General features: G+C 36.8%; 6 protein-coding genes and 1 pseudogene across 7 annotated transcripts in view; 2 read left to right on the forward strand and 5 right to left on the reverse strand.

The window, feature by feature from the left end:
• The window catches only part of LOC104764051 (40S ribosomal protein S16-1-like), a 2,379-nt gene extending 1,449 nt beyond the window's left edge, over positions 1–930 (reverse strand). Inside the window, exon 1 of one of the 2 annotated variants that reach the window (XM_010487492.2) lies at positions 548–930. In XM_010487492.2, coding sequence (XP_010485794.1) covers positions 548–844 — 297 coding nt within the window. In that variant the 5' untranslated portion in view covers positions 845–930. Of the gene's footprint in view, positions 1–166 lie in introns of those variants that run through there. The other variant, XM_010487491.2, reaches the window with a different exon arrangement.
• On the reverse strand, positions 1,219–8,270 carry LOC104764052 (probable UDP-N-acetylglucosamine--peptide N-acetylglucosaminyltransferase SEC). Its single transcript, XM_010487493.2, has 27 exons — positions 7,927–8,270; positions 7,395–7,540; positions 7,162–7,260; positions 7,028–7,078; positions 6,809–6,925; positions 6,630–6,686; positions 6,099–6,218; positions 5,924–5,986; positions 5,731–5,809; positions 5,534–5,643; positions 5,382–5,435; positions 5,241–5,308; positions 5,060–5,162; positions 4,766–4,968; positions 4,281–4,377; positions 4,084–4,155; positions 3,925–4,001; positions 3,632–3,833; positions 3,206–3,373; positions 3,003–3,113; positions 2,811–2,897; positions 2,584–2,711; positions 2,335–2,417; positions 2,141–2,246; positions 1,883–2,029; positions 1,672–1,792; positions 1,219–1,588 (listed from the first exon to the last, which is right to left on the reverse strand). Exons 1-27 carry the CDS (start codon positions 8,078–8,080, stop codon positions 1,475–1,477), a joined length of 2,937 nt encoding a protein of 978 aa, XP_010485795.1. The 5' UTR covers positions 8,081–8,270; the 3' UTR covers positions 1,219–1,474.
• LOC104767324 (F-box/kelch-repeat protein At4g33290-like) lies at positions 8,894–10,147 on the forward strand. Its single transcript, XM_010491366.2, has one exon. It carries the CDS (start codon positions 8,894–8,896, stop codon positions 10,145–10,147), a length of 1,254 nt encoding a protein of 417 aa, XP_010489668.2.
• Positions 10,656–11,945, forward strand: LOC104767325 (annotated as a pseudogene).
• On the reverse strand, positions 12,457–16,973 carry LOC104764053. Its single transcript, XM_010487494.2, has 13 exons — positions 16,549–16,973; positions 16,161–16,332; positions 15,827–16,044; positions 15,650–15,710; positions 15,480–15,552; positions 15,322–15,399; positions 15,053–15,210; positions 14,646–14,814; positions 14,033–14,495; positions 13,511–13,942; positions 13,217–13,420; positions 12,994–13,127; positions 12,457–12,873 (listed from the first exon to the last, which is right to left on the reverse strand). Exons 1-13 carry the CDS (start codon positions 16,930–16,932, stop codon positions 12,678–12,680), a joined length of 2,742 nt encoding a protein of 913 aa, XP_010485796.1. The 5' UTR covers positions 16,933–16,973; the 3' UTR covers positions 12,457–12,677.
• Positions 17,391–17,924, reverse strand: LOC104767326 (two-component response regulator ARR22-like). The gene is made up of 2 exons (XM_010491368.1): positions 17,700–17,924; positions 17,391–17,558 (listed from the first exon to the last, which is right to left on the reverse strand). Exons 1-2 carry the CDS (start codon positions 17,922–17,924, stop codon positions 17,391–17,393), a joined length of 393 nt encoding a protein of 130 aa, XP_010489670.1.
• On the reverse strand, positions 21,431–22,511 carry LOC104764055 (two-component response regulator ARR22-like). The gene is made up of 3 exons (XM_010487495.2): positions 22,423–22,511; positions 21,940–22,204; positions 21,431–21,812 (listed from the first exon to the last, which is right to left on the reverse strand). Exons 2-3 carry the CDS (start codon positions 22,186–22,188, stop codon positions 21,636–21,638), a joined length of 426 nt encoding a protein of 141 aa, XP_010485797.1. The 5' UTR covers positions 22,189–22,204; positions 22,423–22,511; the 3' UTR covers positions 21,431–21,635.

Consider the following 24,117-nt stretch of genomic DNA (forward strand, 5'->3'; position numbering starts at 1 on the left):
ATGACAAACTTAAAAATCCGAAAGCAATATCACATTCATACAAGAAAATTCTTTTCATTTCTCTAGCAAGACAAATAGCATCAAAAACTAGCTGAGGAAATTACTTTAGCAGAGCTACTCCGAAGTCAATATCATCAATCAACATTGCAGGAGACAAGCCAGACACTTTCACAAGTAGTAACGAGTAAAAAAAGAGTGACCACGACATAATTTATCAATTCCAGAGATACAAAAAGGAAATAGCTTGAAGATAAAGTGAACATTGTAGAAAGACAAGTTCTTGAACCCATTAAAATAAACGCAAAATAGAATCTAAAAGTCTCACAATTTCAACACATTCATTCATACTCCCAAAACGTTTGATAGAGAAAAAAAAAAAAAACCAAACCAGTTTATTTTTTTTTTAACGGTAACTCTTCTGGAAACGAGCACGAGCACCACGACCACCAAACTTCTTCGGCTCGCACCTCCTCGGATCCGCAACAAGTAGAGTCCTATCGTACCTCACCAAGATATCCTTAATCTCCTTCTTCGACTGCTCATCCACATACTTCTGGTAGTAAGCAACGAGGGCCTTTGCGATGCTCTGACGGATTGCGTACACCTGAGATGTGTTACCACCACCGTTGACACGGATTCTCATGTCAACTCCGGCGAAACGGTGTTTTCCGAGGAGAAGGATTGGCTCGAAGATCTTGAATCGGAGGATCTCTGGCTGATGAAGCTCGATCGGCGAACCATTGAGCTTGATCAGACCAGTACCGCGTTTGCAGTGGGTGACGGCAACGGCCGTCTTCTTCCTTCCGAAGCATTGAACTGACTCTTTCGCCGGTTGGGTCGCCATAGCTTAGGGTTTCGTGATTTTGTGCTTCTCTGCGGCAAAATCGTATATATGAGAGAGAAGAAGGAACAAAAAAAAACCCTAATTCAGCGTGTATAATACAAGCATCAGGCTTTTATAGGTCCACGTGGTTATGGGCCTAATTTTAAGGCCCATTAAAGTAGGGTAATAATACTATGGGCTCTCTTATATATGGATAAGATAAATCGGCTGTATTTTCTGGTTAACCGGGCGGGTTTCGTACAATTTCGAAGATTGGCAAACCGATGCTGGCTTTCACTATGACACTGGTAAATGTGGTCAACCACCAGATTCAGATTAACAAGATGGGTGTACAAATTTGGTTAAGAAGTTGTCAAATTTGCGGACTTAAACGATGGTTCAAATGATGGATATATATATATGTTCTATGTAATGTTACATTGAGATATTCCACATGTTCCAGTAATGGAAAACATAGGATAACACAGCCAGCTTGTTTTATATATAGTACACAGCTCAAATAATAATAATCTTCTACCTGATAATTTTATCAATCTTTCTGCTACTAATTCTCTTCGTTTTTTTTTATTTACAATGCCGGTTTCTCCTGTGTTTTCTTTTTTTTTTAATTTTCTTTCCCTCATTGTTCGTTCATCTGTCATGTGGGAATTCTAGGTCGTTTTCCAACACCTTAAAGTGTTGTGGCTGCTGTCCAGAGCAATGGAGGTTCCACATTTTGAAGTATGACCTCTCTAGATTCTTCACCTGCAACCAAGAGAACTCATTGGTTAAGAGGAACAAACCAAAGGAGAGACGAAATAGAGTCAGAAAGTGTTTCCCCGACTAACCCAGCGCCTGGTGTCGAATAGAGGACAGGTTAAGCGGCTAGCCTTCAGTTCCTTAGTCAGTGCCTCAAGCTTTGGTTTGTTCAGTGCCAAAGAGACAGCCTTCTCTTCGTAGTCCTCCAAGCTGTTTCACAATTGTTATGAATATCTCATCAACATACATGAAAACAGAGGATAGTGAGCATACTACAAGTTGGTTTATGCTGAGACATACTTGTTAACTATCATCTCATGCCCCAGACCAGTTGCAAGGCAGAGTGATCCAGCCACTCGAGTTGCCATTTTCTCAAGTGGTAATGTTATCATCGGTACACCAGCCCACAGCACATCTGTTCCTGTTGTGTGTCCGTTGCACAGAGGCCTAATGACGGGACAGGGTAGGGGAAGGTAAACTTGTGCAGAATTAGTTTTGTGTTGTTTTAAAAATATATATAGTAACAGACGAAACGACTTGAGAAGCAAAAGAACTCACGTGTCGAGGATTACATCAGCAAGGACACTTCGCCTGATATGTTCACTCTTCATGGCAACATCAGTGAAGATAATTTGATCAGACTGTACACCTTGGGCAGCAGCATCTGGATGGAAATAAGGTCAGAAAATAAGTTAGATAGTGCACGCAGGAAGAATAAGGAAATGCTAGGCTAAGGATGGAGCCACACATACATGTGCGAAACCTCATCTCTCCAGCTGCTGGAAAGCGGAGAAGCCAAAGAGCACTGTTGGGTACTCGTTTAAGAATGTTGCACCTTAAAAACAAAAACAAATCAGTTTGCGAATGTATAAATTTACGTCTATACCGAGCTATACAGTGATTTACGCTATCATGTTGGTGTATTTAAGCTATCATGATGGTGCCAAGTGACATACGTAAATTTCCAAAGAAACCACAAAAAGCTTAGGGAAAACATTTACCAAGTATTAACGATCTCAGGATCCATTTTGTACAATTGGTTGAAGCATGCAAATATGAATTTGTCTTCGGGAAGTCCATAATCTGATCGCTTGGGCTTAGAATTTGGATCCAACACATCCTGGTTTTTCTGCAAGTAGCATTTATACGATGAGTTTTATGATAAATGACTGTGGAACTGATGAAAATGTACAAATAACTAGTACAGATAACTTTTCTCAGAGCTTACCTGCTTGTAATCATTGACAAAGTAGCAATGGGGAAGATGGACCAGCTTCTCTGAGTAAATATGTGCATATTGCAGAGGAGACACAAACTGAAAAGTAAAATAGAGTAACCAGTCATAACATAGAATAAATAAGGTTGGAAGGAAAGAAAAATGTTCTGAATAAATCTGGAAAACTCTAATTCAGTTGCAAACCTCATCAGTCACTAGATAGTCTATATAGGTTGCCCCAGTTGTACCCGGGAAGCCCATATATGAAACCTGGATCGGTGCAGGCTGCATGGCAAATATCTCATTTCTAGCCCCCTGCATAGATTAAACCACGCAAATGTTACCGAAAACAATTTCATACGAATGGGTATCCAGAGTAAGAAGTTTCTGAAATGTTTAGAGCATGCCTTGGTGTAACCGTTTAGATTAATGAGGATCTGGATTTTGTCTTCATTTATAATTTTGGCGATAGCATCAGATGACATAGCAGAAACGTCCAGGAAATGCTCAGCTTCTGACTGGACACGCTGTCTCCACTCAGTATTATCATTTGCACTCAATGCATAGCAGAAAACCTGAAAAAAAAATGTGATTTGCTTTGCTGAAATCCCAAAAAAATGTGATTTGCTTTGATGAAATCCCATCAATTACGAAAATCCTATATTTCACACACAGGATCTGTTCGGTTCCATAAATCCTACCATCAGAAGAACTAAACCTAGCATGCACGAATTCTATAGCCTCACTACAAAACACTGGGCTGAGAAGCTAACACTCGCTATAAAATCAGAGCAGTAAGAAATGGATCAAATCTCCAAATGCAGGATACAAACCTCCACGTTTTCTCTGTTGTGCAAACCAAACACTGATCCCATGAGGTGTGACAATGGATGATTACCAAAATCACTGCTCACATATCCAATCCTTAATCTCTTAAACCCTCCCTCACGTTTAACAGGGAGCCCAGATGGATGTGTAAAAGGAGGTAGTCCAAAACGAGAAGCGATTATGGAGCAGTGTGCAGCATATTTACGACTGAAAGTAGAGGGGAATTCTAAGGATTAAGCTTAAACACAAAGATAAAATAAACACGTTTTATCATGAGCATTGAAAATAAGCCTCAAACCTGATTTCAAGGGCAAGAATAGGATCAATAGGATATGCTATCGCATGGAAGGGCTGGACACTTGGAAGGACCGACATCTAGGATCAACAGGATATGTTATCACCTTAAATCTGTAATAGCATACAAAGTACTAAAAACTTGTGTGGCGTAAATACGTACATTTATTTGCCTCCTAATAATGCTTTCAACTTCAGCGAACATTTTGCTGCGGTCCTCCCAACAGCATACACACTGGTACAGCAGCAGGAAAGAAGAAAACATTAATGGAAGACGAAGGGGAAGTAAACAAGAGCTAGGAAATAGAGACAGAAGCTATCATATCAAACGTGTGATATCATACTACGAAAAAGAAATACCTGCAAGGTGTGCAGAAGGTTGCACGTTGCTTCTGGGAAGTCTGGTCGTAGTAGCAAGGCCTGCTTATAGCTCGTAATGGCAGCTTCCACATGCCCACTGCTTATGCAAGAAGGTCCAACAAATAAATTAATAGAAAAAAAAATATTTTTCTGGTTTAACATACTATCTCGGCAGTTAAAAGGTGGTCATTAACTCATTGTAATACTGCCACATCTTGAATGTTCTAAATCCCAGAAAACAAGAGCCTAACACGTAACCACCTTAAAAACTGTAGGTAGAGATACAAAGGCTTCTAGTGAAGTAGGAAAGTTGTCAATAATTTTAAGAAATATGCCACCATAAGCTATTCAAGAACGGTGAAATACACAAAATTCTTCTTGACTAAGATCTGAAGGAAAAGATGTTTTTGCTCTATTCTTAGGTAAACGGTATTTGAACATGTGTCTGAAATACATAATAAATACAAGATACAGACAAAATTTACCTATCCTTGTAAGCTGAGGCCAGGTTCGCATGAGCTTCAGCCATTGTAGGCCGGAAATTAATAGCATGCATGTAATCCTGAATTGCTTCGGTTACTCTCCCGATCTCTTTGTAAGTATTCCCTCTATTAACCAGAGCATCAGCTGCCAATGGGTCAATACGAAGAACCTCATTATAGCAGGATATAGCATCCGAGTAATTTCCCTGCAGTGAAGGAGAAAAAACAAGCTAAATTCGTCAAACATGTACAAGACTACAAAACTAATTAAACATTGATAATGGAGCACATAGCCACCTGTTGCTTGTAAATTATTGCAAGGTTATTGAACGGAGCAGATAGCCCTGTAGTTACAGCCAGAGTGGCCTTAAATAATGAGGAAGCAGGACCCATCATATTCCTGTTCAAGTTGTGAATTGGAGTTAATGGTAGTTTATAATATTTTCTATCCAGCAAGAAGAAAGAAAGGATCACGTACCACTCCATATAAATATTTCCAAGGTTGGCCATCGCTTGTGGATGATTTGGTTGTAAAGCCAGACATTGCTGCAGTATAACCACAGGTTTGTGAGTAATATGCAAATTCACTAGCAAGTCTCAGATGAAAAACCACACATACATTATAGCACCGAATGGCTTCATCAACTCGCCCAATATCCTTCAATGCATTACCCTTCAAGTTGCAAATACAAAAAAAAAGATCATATGTTAGAATACTTAGAAATATAGTTCAGATAAAAACCGAACATAACGTTTAGGGTAAATGCTAACCAAGTTGTTGTAAGCCTCTAGAAATAGTGAATCGCGGGATATAGCCTGCTTGTAGTGTCGAATTGCTAAATCCAGTTGACCTTGCTCATAGTATATACTGGCTATGTTCCCTGCATTTTAAAAGTTATATGTCAATAATGAATAAGAGATCACGCATTTATTACAGGTAAGCATTTAGTCGATCAAATTACACTCACCGAATGCCATTGCACAATTTGGCCGCATCTGTAAGGCATGCTGATAACACATGATTGCTTCTGTAAGTCTTCCGAGAGCCTTGAAAACAAAGAAAATAAAATTTTGTTTTCAACATTGTCCACAAAACATTATTTCACTTAACTTTCAGCTACTGAACCTGAACATATCTTAATACATTAAACGTAAACATACCTTATACACATTTCCTAGATTTAAATATGCATCAGGGAATGCAGGTTTCAACTTCACAGCTTCCTGGTAAATTAAGAAAATCAGCCAACATAGTTAAAACATATAGAATATAAACTAAAAAACGCACACATAATACTGTGTCAACAGGATTTTTCTAGGACAGAATGAAACATACCTTGTAGTATTGAAGGGCTCTATTGAGATCACCCGACTCCATGAAAAGACCAGCAAGATTTGACCATGCAATAGCAAATGTGGGTTGTATGCGAACAGCTTCAAGGTAACAACTGTATGCCTGCACAAAATATTACATTCTAACTATTTGGACTCTGGCAGAAGATACTGACTATAAGACTGACGATCATCCCTGCTTGCCTTTCAGTAACAACTTGATGTCTGTATTGATTGTGGATTATGACACAGTACAACACAGAAAAATGAATGCATCTATTAGTACTTCCAGTTGATAAACCCGTAAAATGACTACAGATGTGATGCTATATTACTAGAGCATCACGTCACCGTCCATTTAGATATAATTTATTTTGATTCAATTACAAATTCTTCTGCAATGAAAAACTTCTAATCAATCAATTGTAACAATGAGGCCACATCCATAACTAAATCACAAGACAATTGCAGATAATATTTTTTTAGTGCTGGAACAGAACATAATAACTTAGCTAGTTCAATTTACAAGACTTACTTCATGAATCAATCCTTGAGCCTTCATCAGATTCCCCAGATTACTATGTGCGTCAACCTAAGAAAATTTTACATTACCAGGTGAGAAGAACAACAAAAGAAGCTAGACAGTGAATCTCCCAGAAGTGGTGAGACAGAATACGACGAAAACTTAAATAGAAGGCTCATAAATTCCATAACCAGAAGTGGGTTCAATGAGAGGGCCTGCTGACAGCATTGTGTTGCCTCACTGAGTCTTCCCTTTCGCATGTACGCACTTGCCAAGTTCGACCAAGCATCAGCAAAGTTGGGCCTCAGCTGAGAATTAGATTAAAAAATGGAGTATTAGCAACTAGCAAGAGGAAAATGAAGTATAGGTTGAAAAGTGAACAGAAGAAACCGAGACGCATATAGCACAACCTCAATTGCAATTAAGTAGTAGCGGATTGCTCGATCAGTGTCCCCTTTTTCCTGGAAAAGTCAGAACACAGATATAAGAAGTTATATATGCTGGTAATAACCAAAAATGATTAAGCAAAGGCCAAGCCACTCACCTTCCATGCGTTTGCCATGTTTCCATAACACTCAGCAAACTGAGGTTGAATACGAAGAGCTTCTTCGTTTCTAGCTATGCACATATCATACTCTTGGAGCTGCAGGACATATATATATATATATATATATATATATATATAATAACACGAGTAAACAAACTAATTCATGGAAAACAAAAGGATAGAGTAATAATAATGATGACTAATGTGATAAGGAGGAAAGAAACAGTTACCTGGTAGTAGATAGCACCAATAAGAAGAAGATTATCAGTACGTAATGGGTTTCTCTGGTAAACCATATTGCTGTGCTCTAAAGCTTGTTTGAAATCGCCTGCTTTGTAAAGCTGATGAGCAAGACCCAGGCGTACGTCATCATCACCTGTACGAATACAGTTACCAGATACAAAAAGCTCAGATACTACTAAACAAAAGTAATAAGCTTTTTTTTTTTGTTTTTTTTATCCCAAAACGAGAATAAACCAAAATAACCAAAGCTAAAAACTTTGCACGGCCAAAAGTAGAATACGCAAAAGTCAAAGAAGAAAATCACAAGTTGCAGTTAATAGCAAGTTTGGTTTCACCAAATCTAAGATCTTTTTTAACATACCTAGAATTGGAAAATTAGATCGCACAAACCTAATAATGTTCATAGTAAAAAAAAAACTGATGGAAGCTACCACACAAGGATCAGAATCAATTCAGCTGCGATTAAACAAAGTAGATACACAAACAAATAAAAATTAAAGTTGGGAGACAAATCAGAACCTTCATGAGTCTTATTGAACTGCTGGAGAAGACTCGAAGAAGAGGAAGAAGAAACAGATGATAAATCAAGCTTTCTAGAGAAGAGTTCATCAACTCGATCCGAAAGAAACACAGGTCGAGAGATCATCGCAGCTCCGTTCTTAGACGAGATCATCGCGTCTTTGATTTAAATTAAACACCAATTTCACCACAGATCACAAGTCTCCGGGACTTGGCCGGAGAATCAAAAAAAAAACCAAAACGATGAGAAGAAGAGAAAAGGGCAAAAACCCTAAATCAAAATTCCTTTTCCCCCGACCTCGACAAAAAAAAGAGAAGCTTTTTTAGCTTTCTTCTTCTTCTTCCTCTTTAGCTTTTTGTCTCTTATATTTTGCTTTTTTCCAACCAATTAAGATTGCACACATATAATTGGACTTCAATGTTTGACACGTGTAAATTTCAACGCCGTTGATCTACGGTTCAGGTCAAAGAGTCAACAAAAAATATGGGCACAAAACCAAATCCTTTTGTCTTTTAGTAAACACGTGTCTAAGACGCAACAGTGTTTACTTCTCAAACAAAGGTTGTATAATCTACATATATACAATCCCATCCAAACAAATCTGTGTTTTTCCAAATATACAATAAAACACGTTATTCTGATTGATTAATTACCTTAATAATGAATATTTGAGAGAAAACAAAAAAAAAACAATATATACTCCTAATGCAATCTCCTTAAATAAGTATATAGTATATTGCATATACTACATCGTCCAACAAAAATATTAGTAATTTTAGTATAATATAAAATCAAATTGGCCTTCTTATGTGATATTATGCAGCAAAAAAAGCCCACATAAATTATTGAAGCCCACGATTGGCCTAAGTCTATTTAGGGTTTTCTTTAGTCTTCAAGTATTTATTATACACATAGCCTCTGCTTCAAGAAAAAGGGTTTTGAATTTTTAATAGTTAAGATTTAAGAATGAAGAAGAAGATGACGATCTTAAATCTTCCAATGGATTTGGTAGCGGAGATTGTTTCTAGACTTATGAGAGCTGTGAGATTAACTTGCAAAACGTTGAACACTTTATCCCAAAGTTCGAGCTTTACGAAGTTGCAGATTGGTAAAGAAGAAGCAGCAGCAACAAGTGAAGGGGAGACTCGAATGATCATGTTGATGGATTGCAATCTCTTTCTAATTCGTGTCGTCTTTAAAGGAACTGACATTGATCCATCTACAGAGCAAATAGGTAAACTCACTTGCTTAAACGATTCAGATCAAGTCACAATATCTCAAGTCTTTCACTGCGAAGGTTTAGTGTTATGCATCTTCAAAGACGGTATTAGGTCTGTGGTTTGGAATCCGTATTTGGGGCAAACAAGGTGGATCGAACCTAGATGTACTTACCGCAACCGCTTAGAGGAATATGACAGGTTCAGTTACGCTCTCGGATACGAGAATAAGGAATCTTGTCGTAGCTACAAATTGTTGAGGTTTATAGATTGTGCCTATAAACACCTTTTACGGTATGAAATCTATGATTTTGACTCTGATTTATGGAAGAATCTTGATGTCACTCCACACTGGCTTATATCGTATCATAACCGTGGCGTTTCCCTTGAGGGAAACACTTACTTTTGTGCTTCAGAAAGGAACTCAGAAGAGGAAGGACTCAACGATCACATCATCTGTTTGGATTATACAAGTGAGAGATTCGGCCCGCTTCTAGCTCTGCCGTTTAGCGCTGGATATGATGACTATGTGACTTTATCTTGTGTTAGAGAAGAGAAGCTTGCAGCTTTACTTTCTCACTACGAAGTAAATCCTTATGAGATTGACATATGGATTACAACTAAGATTGAGCCCCAAAATGTGTCATGGAGCAAGTTCTTGGCAGTGGATACGGAACCTCACGGTCATAGTATAGAAGGCAGTTTCTTCATCGACGAGGAGAAGAAAGTCGTCATGTGTGTAAATAAAAACAGAAATTGGAACCGCCACACACTTGACATCATTGGAGATGCTGGATACTTTAGAGAATCAGATCTCGGAGAACCTGACTGCAGAAACTGTCAGCCACATGTATGCGCTTATGTTCCAAGTTCAGTGCAAATCAAGCAACCTGCAAGAGGCCAAAAAAGGAAACAAGAAAGCAATTTGCAAAAGCGAATCAAGCAGGAGCATGATGGAAGGAGAAGGACGAGGGATAGTTGCATTTTCTCTTCTTCTCTTTGAACAAAGATTACTCTACTCTTTTATGGATCCAAACTATTCAGGGTCAAATATAGCAAGAGTCAAACTATTCAGATATAAATAAATAAATAAACCATAGAAAAATGCTACTTTGACAATTTTATTTTTCTAAAAAGAACTTTGAATTTTTATAGAATTTTGTTATATTATATGCAATTATTAATTTCTTATATAATAGATGATAAATTTTATATGAACAATTAATGTTTATCTCTACAATTATAAAAAGATGGTTAGAGCCACATCATGAATATTCCACCTATCTAATATAATTATCAAGTTTGATGTTTAAAAAAAAACACAAAATAGTTGGGGCGTAAAAACAAAGCTTTAAATCGAAAAAGGCCAAAACCCAAAACTTTAATTGTCATGCGTATACATATATATCCTCTACTTCAGCGGCAAGAAATCAGAGGAGAAAGTAAGAGAAGCAATTTTTTTTTTAAGGTTAAAAAAGCCCTTGTAGCAACTTGAAAAAAAAACGACAACGATGATCTTAAATCTTCCAAGGGATTTGGTAGAGGAGATTGTCTCTAGAATTCCGATGAAGTATATGAGAGCATTGAAATTAACTTGCAAAGCGTTGTACACTTTATCCCAAAGTCCGAGCTTTATGAAGTTGCAAATAAGTAAAGCAGCATCAACAAGGGACGAAGAGTCAATGATCGTGCTGATGGATTACAGTCTTTATCTAATCAGCTTCGTCTTCAACGTTGATTCATCTGCAGAGCATAAAGGCAAACTTTCTTGCCTTGACAAACAAGTCAAGATATCTCAAGTCTTTTACTGTGAGGGTTTGTTGTTATGCATATTGAAAAACTATAATTTTAAGCTTGTTGTTTGGAATCCTTATTTGGGGCAAACAAGGTGGATCGAACCCAGACACTCTCACCGCAAAGGACAAGATATGGACATGTACAGGTACGCTCTAGGATACGTGAACAAGAACCAATCTTGTCGTAGCCACAAAATCTTGAGGTTTATAGATGATTACATCTATTCTGCCCAAAACGTCCGTGCACCCGAAAACCGCTTTTCATGGTATGAAATCTACGATTTCGAAACTGATTTATGGACAACTCTTGACGTCCCTCCATACTGGAGTATATCGTTTTATCAGCGTGGGGTTTCTCTCAAGGGAAACACTTACTTTTGTGCTACAAAATGGTTCTCAACAGAAGAACTCGACGATCACATAATATGTTTTGATTATACAAAAGAGAGATTTGGGCCGCTTATGCATCTGCCGTTTAGCGCTGGACATCATGACTATGTGACTTTATCTTGTGTTAGAGAAGAGTAGCTTGCGGTTTTACTTACGCACAACGAAATAAATCCATATGAGTTTGAGATATGGATTACGACTAATATTGAGTATGAAAAGGTGTCGTGGAGCAAGATCTTGGAAATGGATACGGAACCATTGGCTGAAAGGCCGCTTGCATTTAGAAACGGAAGTTTCTTCATCGACGAGGACAAGAAAGTCTCCATGGGTTTTGATGACAGTTTTGGCCACAGAGTTAACATCATTGCAGAGGATGGGAACTTTAATGAATTGGATCTCGTAGAGCTCGCCGACAGAAAATCTAGGCAACATTTGTGCCCTTATGTTCCAAGTTCAGTGCAAATCAAACAACATCCTGGAGGCAAAAGGAAACGAAAAACCATCCTAGAAAAGCGTCGATATGACCAAAACATGTTGAGACTTGCTGCCTTTATAAAGCGAACCAAGCAGGAGAGTAATAAATTGAGAAAACGCATACTTCAAAGCCGAGCTTAGGTCTTTCGTTTACTCTCTTTTTCTTCTCATTGAATAAGATTACTATCATTAATTAATTTGTTTCTTCCTATCTTATGCAATGGGATGACAATGAAAAATCTGTTTGCTCTTTGTCGTAATACTTTTTTTTCCTCTATAAGCACCAAAGCTATGTTGAGAATCACAATGATCATGATGATCAAACAGCTTCCTTCTGGCTCTTTATCCTTATGAAGTCGTAACAGAGCCTTTATAGTTACTCTACACAGAGATGTCATTGTCTTGATTTCGATTAAAATAATATAATTGTAGTTCAGATTCGGTCTATATACTCATTACTCAGTTTGTACACTTCTTAGAACTAGTAATAGACTAATAGTAGAGGACCTAAGTCAATGTTTTAGCTAGCTATTGTTCACTTGTACTAAAATTAAGCTTTCCTTTTTGGGAACAAAACTTTCACTAGTAAAACCAATTCAGCTGCTTCTAGCTATTTGTGTTTCTTATACAGAGAAATTCAACACTAGTAAAAGAATTAAGCATCAGACTTGAGGGACCTGGTTCAACACTAGTAAAGACTGTTTTACTCTGGGAATTACACTTGTACTTCAAATTAAACTCTCTATTGGTCTTTCCCCTTTCTTTGCAGATAATGAACAAAACTTTGAAAACTAAGACAGATTCAGCTGCGTCTTCTGATTTATGTTTGTTATAGGGAGCTTCACAGAAAGCAGCAGAAGAAGATATGATAAACTAAGAGCTTACTATTGATGGTGGTTCTTCAGGCTCAGACCGGGGATTCTCATTGGATTGTCTAGCAGATATGACCTTGTCAATGGTTTGATCAGGGACAGCGATCCCTGTGGTTTCCATATCTGCAACTATGGCAATGGCTGCATCAAGTTCTCCAAGGTCCAAACACAATGTGATGATCTCGTCGTACAACGGGCTGCAATAAAAGACCCGGTATTAAGATTTCATTGTTTATAGTCAAGTTTGGCCATACTGACCGCCTTGGGCTAGCTTCTCTAACTGACTAAACCCAAAAGAGTGGTTGTAACTGAGTTACCTGCCAAAAGAGTAGCCAAGACTGTGTGTCGTCTGCAAGATCTTCAAGAAGGCTGAAGGCATGGGACCCCTTAAAGCAGCTCGTAATATCACCGCACAATCGCCAATAGTTGGAACTCCACCCAATTCAATCACCTATACAAACTCATGATTACGTTTATTATTGTTACATTATTCATAGAAAGTTATATAATAATGATTTAGAGGTTTGAAGGGACTCTTGCCTTTGTCATGAGTACAATTGCCAACTCGACTTCCCACTCTTGTGACCATTTTCTCGGAGTTTTGTTCTTAAAATCCTTCTCCCATGTCCAACCCCAAACATCTGCTATTGTATACATGTCAGACACGTCAAATACTTTCCTTTCCCTCATTTCTTTGAATGCTTCAAATGGGTCCTCAGGGAACCAATCCTCATCTGCATCATCCTGATGGATGTAATCGGCATTGGTAAACATGCTTAAAATATCATATTCATGAACATGTGACTAAATTCATGAACATATTAATACACACACCTCAAGTGTCATACGAGATGCCCTCTTCCCACGTTTCTTTGTTCTGTTTGCTTCATCAGATTCTTTCAAGAGTTGGACTCCAATCATTTGAAGATGCTTCTTAGCTTCAGCTGCCTTATTCTTAACTAAATCCTCTCCTTCTGCTCGATTCTCAGTTTCTGCAACTACCACTTCTTCCTCTTCATTTTCATCATCATCCTCATCCCCTTCCTGTTCTTCCTCCTCATCATCATCATCCTCATCATCATCAGCTTCTTTTGCAACATCTTTAATTGTGTTCTCCGACTCACCTGTAGCTACTGTTTCAGCTGTTTCCTTGGATTCAACTGAAGTTTCAATGAAGCCTTCTCCAAGAAACCGACGTTTCCAGAACTCTGTGTCTCCTTCATGTAGCTTGATTCGACATATTAATTCGTCTACTTCTTCATCAACCTATATTTAAAAATGAAATTCATTACATGCGTGAGTACTCATGAGTCAAGATACATGTTTTCCCAACTGAAATAAAGGAGCACAATTTACCTCCTCCTCTTCTTCTTCAATTGGAGGAACCCAAAGAGGACGACCTCGAGATTTGTTTATTCTCCTTGCTTTTTGGACTCGCTGGTAAAGAACATTCCTGGTTCCATCAATTGGCAAACCCTGAGCTTCAAGTTCTTCCTTTAACTCTGATACAACCATCTTGCTTGCTGCTTTCGGCTTCAAAAGATTCTGTGCAGGACCTCTTATTATGTTTCGTAATCTCTCCATCACTCTCATGTAATCAGATTCTGATACATCTCCTAGAACTGGAAGACCTTCACTCTGTAAGGTTCTATAGAGCTTCCTATGGTGAATTTTCCAATCTTCAAGGCATCTCTGTTTAAAGGATGTTTCAATAGGATTTGAGTATATAAAACCAGAAGCATCGGGATCTAAAGGAGTTTTCCCTTTTCGAGGTACCCAACGCTTGCGCTCACCAGTAAGCCCCCCTTCCTCTATGTACCTGAAAGGTTTACAGAGTGCGAATCTTAGTATATCAAGACAACAACATGTGAAAGAACACATAATTTCTTTCAGACCATTAAAACAGAGCATTAGAATATATAACTTGTAAAAAGTTCCAATCAAACCACGCAGAACTCCAGTTTTTTACCTTGCTAGATAATCAATCTCATAGCCAAGTTCAGCTTCTGCTTGCAATGGTTCAATCCATGAGCTGACTAGTGTTCGATATTTTCTACTCATAATCATGGCTCGTGGAGGTATAGGTTGGTTATCTTTTCGCATTGCATCTAAAGCATCTATGAGCTCAACAATTCTTCCTGGTTCAAAGATAGAGAGTATCGTTTAAAGACAGTAAATTTACAAGGAACGAAGAAAAAAAAGCTTGTCACTAACACATGTCCTAAAAATTAACAAATGAAGGTAACACATAAAAGAATAAAAATAGAGAACCATAATTATAAATAGTTCTAATAATATATTCTCACAATGTCCCAGAAGGTGTTCAACATATGCCTCTGCATAATAGTATTTACACAGGTAGAAGTGTATGCGTACCTTCTCGACACAAAGCCCGAAGATACAAAGAGAGAGGATCCTCAAAGTTCCCTGCATTGTGTAAAACTACCGTTCCTCCTTCAAATTTTTTCAGCGCTCGAAAATGTCTAATTGCTTCCTTCACAACACAATATTTCGTGAAGCACTCAACTAAGAGGCTGAAATGGATCATTATACAGATCATATTAGGGGGTTATACAATAGAACGGGTTGAAATGCAAACTGGGTATAAATGAGTGCAAGACAGAATGAAATAAAGATTCTCTCACGCGTAAGTCTTCACGTTTGGCTGCACACGTTTGTGGTCCTCAACCATCATTCCAAGTAGTTCAGCAACATCTTGAACCCTGTGATTCATGCAACAGGCTACTTAAAACTTTGTCCACTTTTAAGATGAATGTGTGCAAATAAACCTCATATGAATTACCTATCATATGACTCGGCTCTTGTATAGGCTTGAATCACCCAGTTATATGTCTCAGTGTTGGGCTTCATAAAAACTATCAAATTAAGATTACATCAACCTGTTTCAGAAGCCATTACACAACAACTAAACAAAACATTTGAAGCAGGAATCAGCTGAAAAAGAAAACAAACCTTCGCCATACTCCATATTTTCAAATGTCGCATAAGCTACCTCGGGAATCCCACATGTAGCCTACACAATGGAAGCAAAGAAAAATCATATTTGATAAAAAGAAAGAAAAAAGGCATAACTATCTTAACCAGACAAAGAAGAAGCGTGTGTATACTTTCCAAAACACCATGACAAACCTGCACACTAAGAAGACAGTTGAAATGAAAGGTTGTCGCCATTCTACCAGCTGCCTCCATTTCGTAAGAGATGTCTAAGGCATTAGAATGATCTCCAGCTTTGCAATCTTCTTCAATCATCAAATCATAAAGCTCATCGGTTGCTCTCATCCCACCTCTAGCACCCTTCAAGAAAACTTTATTTGCATCTTCCAAGTGATTTGTTCTCATGAGCTCCTCTATAAAAAAAACCACAATTCAATTATATACAATTACTCAATAACCCCAAGCATTGTAGACACAAAAGAAATACAAGCATTTGATTGTAACAAACAGTCTTGGTAAGAGAGAATACCAACAAGAATGAGCCAAGCCTGACGAATGTCATAGTTAAGCTTTTCCATAGCGGCAAGGATTTCTAAGCCTCTCGTAGCGTTTCCTTTAGAACCAGAGAGTCGAACCAAAGCAGTCATTGTTTCAGGAAGCGGACGTTGGCCTGCACCTAGCTCCTTTCTCAGCGAGTGCATCTGCAATCACACACACCAAACAAAGAAAAGTGTTCATCTTTCACTTCAAACACACCCAAGAAGCTACGAGAAAGAGGAAATTTCCAATTTGGATTAAAAGTCTTAAACCATAGCTCAAGTTCAATAAAGCAGAACAATGCAAATTCCGATAAGAGTTCTTAGCTTTTAGCATTGAGTGACTTCTTAAACACAATAAAGTATACATCTTTCATTTACCGCGCCTTGTTCGTCGCCGTTAAGAGCGTGAGCAACGACCAAGCCATGGAAAGAACGAGGTCCAGGGGTAAGCCCAGCGGCAATCATGTCATAGATAACCTCGGATACACCTGAAGTGTCTCGATTTCTAGCTCTTTCCATAAGCTCGTCCATAAAAGTGAGGCGGAGACTCCTCTCCAGGGCCGAGACAGCTTCACCGCTTCCGAAAGACGACGATGAATCGTCATTATCTCCTCCTTCGCCGCGCTTCTGCTTCCTCCTCCTCCTGGGCTTCTTCTCCGGCGCAGTAATTGAGCAACGAATGGAGGATAAACCGGCGGTGCGACGAGGAATTGGGTGGATTGAGTTAGAGGGAAATGGAGGATTGAGGAAGAAGAGTGACATTTTTTTTTTTTTTGGGCTAAAGTCTTAAGATTTTTTTTTTGTTACTGGGGAATGGATAAAGTGATTTGAAATTCATAAGATTTATCTTTTAACTAAACGGGGACGATGATCATGTGCAGATCACGTGAGTAAATTTGTCTTCCAAATTTTCTTACCGAATTGGATTGAACCAGATTGCTCACATAACCGGACTTAACCAAGCGAAAACTGGCTTTCCGAGCATGTTCGTAACAAAATACCGGCCGTAAAAAAACAAGTTGGAAAAAAAAAATTAACATATGCAAAGCAAAGAATACATGAAAAGAAATTTTAATCTGAGATACCATTACTTAAAAAAAAATAACATTTAGACATTTATTTAAGAAATTATTTTCTTACGGAAGAAATTATAATTGGTTAGTTAATAAATACAAAAGACAAGAGAAAAAAAAAAGTTTATCTAGTGGTCAACCGTGTCATCATAGGCTTTTGAGCTGGTTAATGATCGGATCCATTTTTCCAAAGGTTAAGGGTTTTACCAAGCAGTGGTCAACTCCAGCTTCCATGAATGCCCTATTCTCGTCTTCACGCGACGTCACCCCCACGATCATTGACGTCACCTTCATGTCTCGTAGCTTCGTGATTAGCTGCATGCATAACCAAATCAAAAGGAAAACAAATTAGTATCGATATCATACTACTAGTGAACGATCAAAACAGTCATTAAATAATTAGGGTTTTTAAAATTATAAACTTAGGACGTTAATTAGGATTATCATGAAACTTACGGGAACACCATCGATGAGAGACATATCATTCATATCCATGATTATAAGGTTGTAATAATCACCATCACGGTGGAGTTTCACCGCCTCCTCGGCGTTTCTCGCCATGTACGCAAATCCTCCAGCCATTTGAATGATTCCCATGTAATCTCCACAGCGATATGGATCCTCGTCAACGATCAACACCGTTAGTTTCTTCTTATATATCAACGACATGTTCTTCTTCATTATTTGATCTCCTCTTGATTCTTTTTTCTTTGTCATCGAATTTTCTATAGAAACACTTCACACAATAAGAACCCACATTAATTATATATTATCTAATCATGTCGAAGCATGATTTTTTGGAAAAAAAACGGAAAGTTACTAGAAAAAAAAAGTAAAATAAAATTAAGGGAAGTTTGTTGATTAAATTTACACATAGAAAAATAAAAGGAAACCAAGTTTTTAGAATTGTAGTATCACTTAGTACGTTGGGAATTTGGAATAACGTCTTTAAATCCAACTCAAAAAGATGCCCTAATCTTTTTCTCATCTCTAGCCGCCGCGGAAAAACTGGAGTCTTTCGATTTGCCTTCTCCGGCTGCCGGGCTACATGCCGGAGCTGTGGGAGGGTGTAGATCTTAGTCTTGCCTCTTAGTTTTTGTTCTCTCTGTTATGTTTCGGTGTTGAAGCAATCTTGTTGTCAGATTCCCATGTGAAGCAAAATTCGATTGAGGGTGAGAAGCCATCGGTGGTGAGTTTTGGTTGTTGTAGAGACAGATCCGTTTGTTAACAGGTTAGTCTAGGTTGTGGCTCAGTTCGGGTGGCGCTCTCGTGGTTGGTGGTTTGAAGGGGACGATCGCAAGTCATTTTCATGATCTGGTATTGTATCTCTCTCGTCTCTCTCTTCTTTGGATAGCGGGTTTTTCATCAAGGCTGTGTTGGTTTTAGTGTTGTTATGGTTTCAACCGAGGGTTTTAGTTTGCTTTGAGATGTGGTTTGTGTCCGCAAATTTGCCTTCTCTGGTTTGAATTGGGTCGTAGCTCTTCTGCTAGTTTGGGTCTGCTGGTTTGTTAGTGTTGGCGTTGCGAGCTAGGTTTCGTTCTTTGTGTTGGTCATTCAGATGTTTTTTGTTGCTAATCATCTACTAGCTCTCCTCTGTGGCTTTTTGGAGTCTTGGAGCTGAGTTCTAGATAATAGCAGTGGAATAGTCCTTCAGCTCTTCTCTTGCGAGGAGGTTACCAGTTTTGGATCGGTAGATGGCTGAAGCTGGGTTTGACGGGGGTCAGCGTGTAAGAGCTGCTGGTCTTCTTTGATTTGTCTCAGGTCGATTCGCAAGGTTTTCTTTGCTCCTAGTTTGGTTTGCCCTCCATGGGGTTCTGGTTTGTTGTGGTTTTTGTTTCTCTGTAATGGTATGAATTCTGCTTTCGTTCATGCCGGTTTGATGATGGTTTTTTTAAGGTGTGATATCTTAGTGCTTCTGGTCTTCTGGGTACTCTCCGGCGCTTACAGGTTCTTTGGGAAAGCTTAGTGGAATTCGCTTAGTTTCAGTTGGGCAGTTTTAGAGCTTTGATCCTTCTCTCATTCCCTTTGTAAACTTTTACTTTAGGTTTTTGCTTTTGTTTCTTTTCTTAAATCCTAGTTTCCGAAGGTGTGTTACCTGCCGGCTTAAGCTTCCAGAGATGGTCCTTTATCCGCTGGCTTTAGTTTCCGGAGTTATGTTGTTAACCGCCGTTTTTGTATGTTTCCAGATTATGTTGTTAACCGCCGAAAATATGTTTAACACTTCTTCTGTGAAAAAAAAAGTATCACTTAGTACGTTATATGTGTATAGCTTCTCATTTAAGTTAGGGTACGCGCGGTATTGGAGAAAAAAGCATCGACATGAGTTTAGTGTTTGAAGACTTTTGCGCCGAAAAAAAAACACAAAAAATGTGAGAGTCGCATATATTACTTTGCAGTATTGTTATGGAGATGTTAATTGTGTGGTTTTTGCATGTCAATATAGAGAATTGAATGAAGTATATATTATTATATATTTTGGTAGCATGATAGAATCATAGAAATATATATATGTATATATATGAAACTCAAACTATAATTTGATTGATTACTAGACTAGATCATCATTCCCTCAACAAACAAAAAAAAGCAAATTAACAACTATTTTCAAAGTGATGCTACATATAAGCAATTTTTCAAAAAACATAACAATATTTCTATTCTTGAAACACAAGTACTTGAGCTACACCCTTTTTTTATCTTTAATTTCATTTATTTTCTTTTATTTTTTAAATGTCTTAGAGAAATAAAGAAATCAAAGAATATGCAGATTGTAAAAAACCAAGACAAAAACAGAGCAAGTGGAGACAAATGCTGAAAAGAAACAGAGCCACAACAAATGCAGCTTAGCCAAAAGGACATAAAGAAACAGAGACAAAACACTAATCTCTTGGTTATCTAATCAAATCGTAATCTCAAAAAAGCGATGGTATATAGGAAATATTCGAACTCTAATCAAAACCTAAGGTATGAGGAAAGTTCGAAAACTCAACTTGTTTTTTTGTTGGGTTTACGCTCTCAAGCATTTCCGAAACAAACCAATACACCTGAAAAGCCAAATAAAAAATGGTTTGTCTATACATTACAAATTTTGTAACTTTCAATAGACAAAGTAGATGCTTTGAAAAGTGAAGTACAGATATGGAGTTAAAACAAAACAACTCAAATGTGTCGAATATAATCCACTTTAGACACTTACATTCAAAACTTTTAAATCCATTCTATTGTTTAAAAAAAATTCTGACGTATATGTTCTGACTTCGATTAAACTAAGTAGTTCCAAGACCCATAGTTTTGATAGTAGAAAATATGTGTAATAGAATGTCTAGACTTAATTGATCAGCCGCCTGTATAGATAGCTGCTTGACTGCTTCCCATTTTTTTTTTTTTTCGAGTATATGGAAATCATGATAGCTATGAATTTCGAAACGTATAAATGTTTAAACCTTGATTTTGTAAAAACTGTCCATTACAAAGTAGAAAATTCCACAACTATAGATAGTGCAACATCAGTATATGTACTTATGAATGTGTACCACACAATGCTTAATCATCAAATTTAGCTAAGATGATATAAGCCGTTGATAATAGAATTTACTCTTATTTCCACAACCTTATCAAATCCAAAGTAAGATATGCTGTTTCTTCTTTATGACCTATAGTATTGGAAGAAATAATTTGAAAGTATGCGGATAACAAAAAGAAATATATCTTAATAATGTTTTTATATCTAGCTAGTATACGTTATTGGAACTATAAAAATATGAAATGTAAATTACTTTTTGAAAAAAATATATAGAGAGAAGTAATTATGAATAATGAAAATATTTATCATTTAAAAGTATTCGTAACAAAATATCTATTTTTTAAATAGTATGTATATGAAACATAAATATAGTCAGATTCGCGAAATATCGATATTAAGAATATTAAGACCAAACAGCATATGTAATTTAGTTAACACTAGTCATATACTTCAACTGAAATCAGTGACAATACACACATTATCTGTTTGAAATTAATATACATACTAGTTATTTAAAATCCAAAGTGGATCTGCAAAATATGTACGAGTTTTTGTTTAAAGTTGATATGTAGCTCTTTTTTTTTTTTGATAAATAGTTGATATGGATATTGCATGTGCTGTATAATGTATACATATATATGATATTATACGTGATATGAGTATATTAATTCATTCAGAAAACCTTATTTTATATAAGCGAAAAGAAACGAGTTACATGATTCATCTCTGACGATAAAAGAATCAAACATAGATAAAAACCCTAAATTTCAAAAGAAACACATGCAGTATATGTCATATACACGTGTATGTGTAGACATTTATTTTTTAAGGATAGAAAACATAGATACGTAATGAGACGACGTCAACCATTAAGCATCCAAGAGGTGGTTAATGAGAGGGAGGAGATTTTCCTTGGATAACGGTTTTGCCAAGCAATGGTTAAGTCCAGCTTCCATAAAAGCCGCACGCTCCTCTTCATTGTCAGCTAGAGTCGTCACTCCAATGATCATTGACGTCACTTTCATTTCTCTTAGCTTCTTAGTTGCCTAATTAAAACCAACAGAGAACACAAAAAAACTATATATCAAAGAGGAGGTTGAGTAGTGTAGTGATGATTCGAGTCACTTAAATTGTCTGTTAATCGGTAAGCAAGCTAAAATCATTATATTGTACCGAAGCACCATCCCTCTCGGGCATTTCCTTATCCATTAGGATAAGGTCGAAGGATGCATTGCCGTCGCGGTGGAGAATCACTGCCTCCTCACCATTTCCCGCCGTCTTAGAAACTCCTCCTATCTGATTGATGATCCTCGCGTGGAGTGTACGGTTTATTGCATCATCATCGACGATCAGCACGTTTAGTTTCTTCTTCGTCTCTGTTGGCTTGGTTTGCTTCGACATTTTTGTTTCCACCTTCGACATTTTTTTTTTTGAAAATCTTCACGAAAAAAAAGAATTCCAAGTTAAAAATTGAAATTAAGCAGTATAGAATTATAATGCATGCATATGTTTGTGTGTGTTTTATGTGTGTGTGCTTGTGTGATCATCATTGCATGCATGGTTTCGTGTCTGTACATCAGTACATATAGGCTATAGCTAGGTGTTTAAGTATATATCACATAGGTATTACATATGAAGAATTGTAAAGTGGCTTACGATTTTGGATTCTTAAAGAAGATAGTGAATTGTGTCCTAAGAACGTAGACAATGGATCGAAATTTATAGTCGAGACAAAAGGTGAGAACTGAGAAGAAAGCATATTCTTAAAACGTGACAAAGAAAAGCATCTTTTTACATGAATTTTGCTGAAATATATATCCTACATTATTCTAACTGAGTTGTTTAACAAACTAATTATATGAGAACAATTATATCGATATGGTGAACAAATTAAAAGAATGTATAAGAAATGTAAGTGAAAAGGAAAAAAAAAATATCTTTAATTAATTCATCTAGATCATAGTAAGATTCTATATGATCTTTTTATTAATTTCGTTCATATTGTTTAGCGTAAAGAAAGTATGTTATTTGATATTTCAGACATAAGAAATGTAATCAAGTTCAGATACTTTCATCCTTCTGTTTGTTGGGTTAAAGGTTTTGTTGAACGGCAAATATTAACAAGATCACTACAAAATCCATGCGCGAACATACATGTATAAAGAGAAATATTCGCATAGAGTACTTTATAAAAGCATAGAGTTCATGCTTAAGCAAATTAAGCATACAAGTTGTTAACCCAGCAAAATCTACTACTTAATGTCAGTTTGCAGTTTAGTGTTCCTTATGGCTTCTTATGGAAAAGTGGCTAGTAAACATATGGAAACAAAGAAAAGAAACAAACTTTACTTTTAGATTTTTAAAACTTTATGCATTGCGTATTTGTTATTGTTTATTGTTTTATGGTGGCGCGTTTATTAAATTGACGGAGGCTCTTTGATTACCTTAATTTGACATTGATATTTTGATTACATTGGTTATCTTTAGTGAATTCTGCATACTTTAGTAAATTATTTTAATTAAATTATCTTAAATTTTAAAGAAGGGCTTCTCCTCTCCAGACATTCGTTTCTTCATTTATTTTGAAGAAACGATGAAAGGCTTAAAATTTCTAATCTTGTTGGCTGCATTATGACAAGACTCTGGTTACATCACGGGGATGTTGTAGTGTAGACTGTAGATGGACAAAAATAAGATTTGAGTTTCCAAACACTCGCTGGATCCAGCTTCCAAACACACCCCACGATCATTCATTCACTGGCCATTGCAGTCACACATTTGGCTCGAAGCTATGATCGCCTTATTTATACATTTACTAAACAAATGGGTTAATTTATTTAATGCCGATTTGAATTAAAAATCTCTCTATGTTCAAGTTAACCAAAGAAATAAAAGAAAAAGAAAAAAAAAACACAAACATGAAACTGTTTTAATAGCCCATTGGGCCCAATACGAATGAGGCCCTAAACTTTTAATATGAAGTACACCAGTGGTCCCAGTAATGTTTTAAATAGTAGTATATTATAATTTATTTATAAAAATAAAATAAAATTGGATTCTACATTGTATAATGTATATGGTTTGATAAGGGTCGATCAATAAATGTCAATAGTGGTGAAAGCATATAAAACTTATACATTAAATTTGTTAGTAAGGGGAGGTATTGGTTTAGGATTTAGAAAAAATTTTAATAACTTTAAAAGTTAGGTAAAATATGTTGTTATTCAATCAAGACTTTTAAAAACTTTTTAAAAATTTGGTGTTATTGGTTGTGGATTTGTAAAAAGTTATCTAAAATCTTGATAAATCTAGTGTTATTGGATTAAGAGTTTTATAAAGTCATTAAAAGTT

This window comes from Camelina sativa, chromosome 19 (assembly GCF_000633955.1).
Source record: "Camelina sativa cultivar DH55 chromosome 19, Cs, whole genome shotgun sequence".
Lineage (NCBI taxonomy): Eukaryota > Viridiplantae > Streptophyta > Magnoliopsida > Brassicales > Brassicaceae > Camelina > Camelina sativa.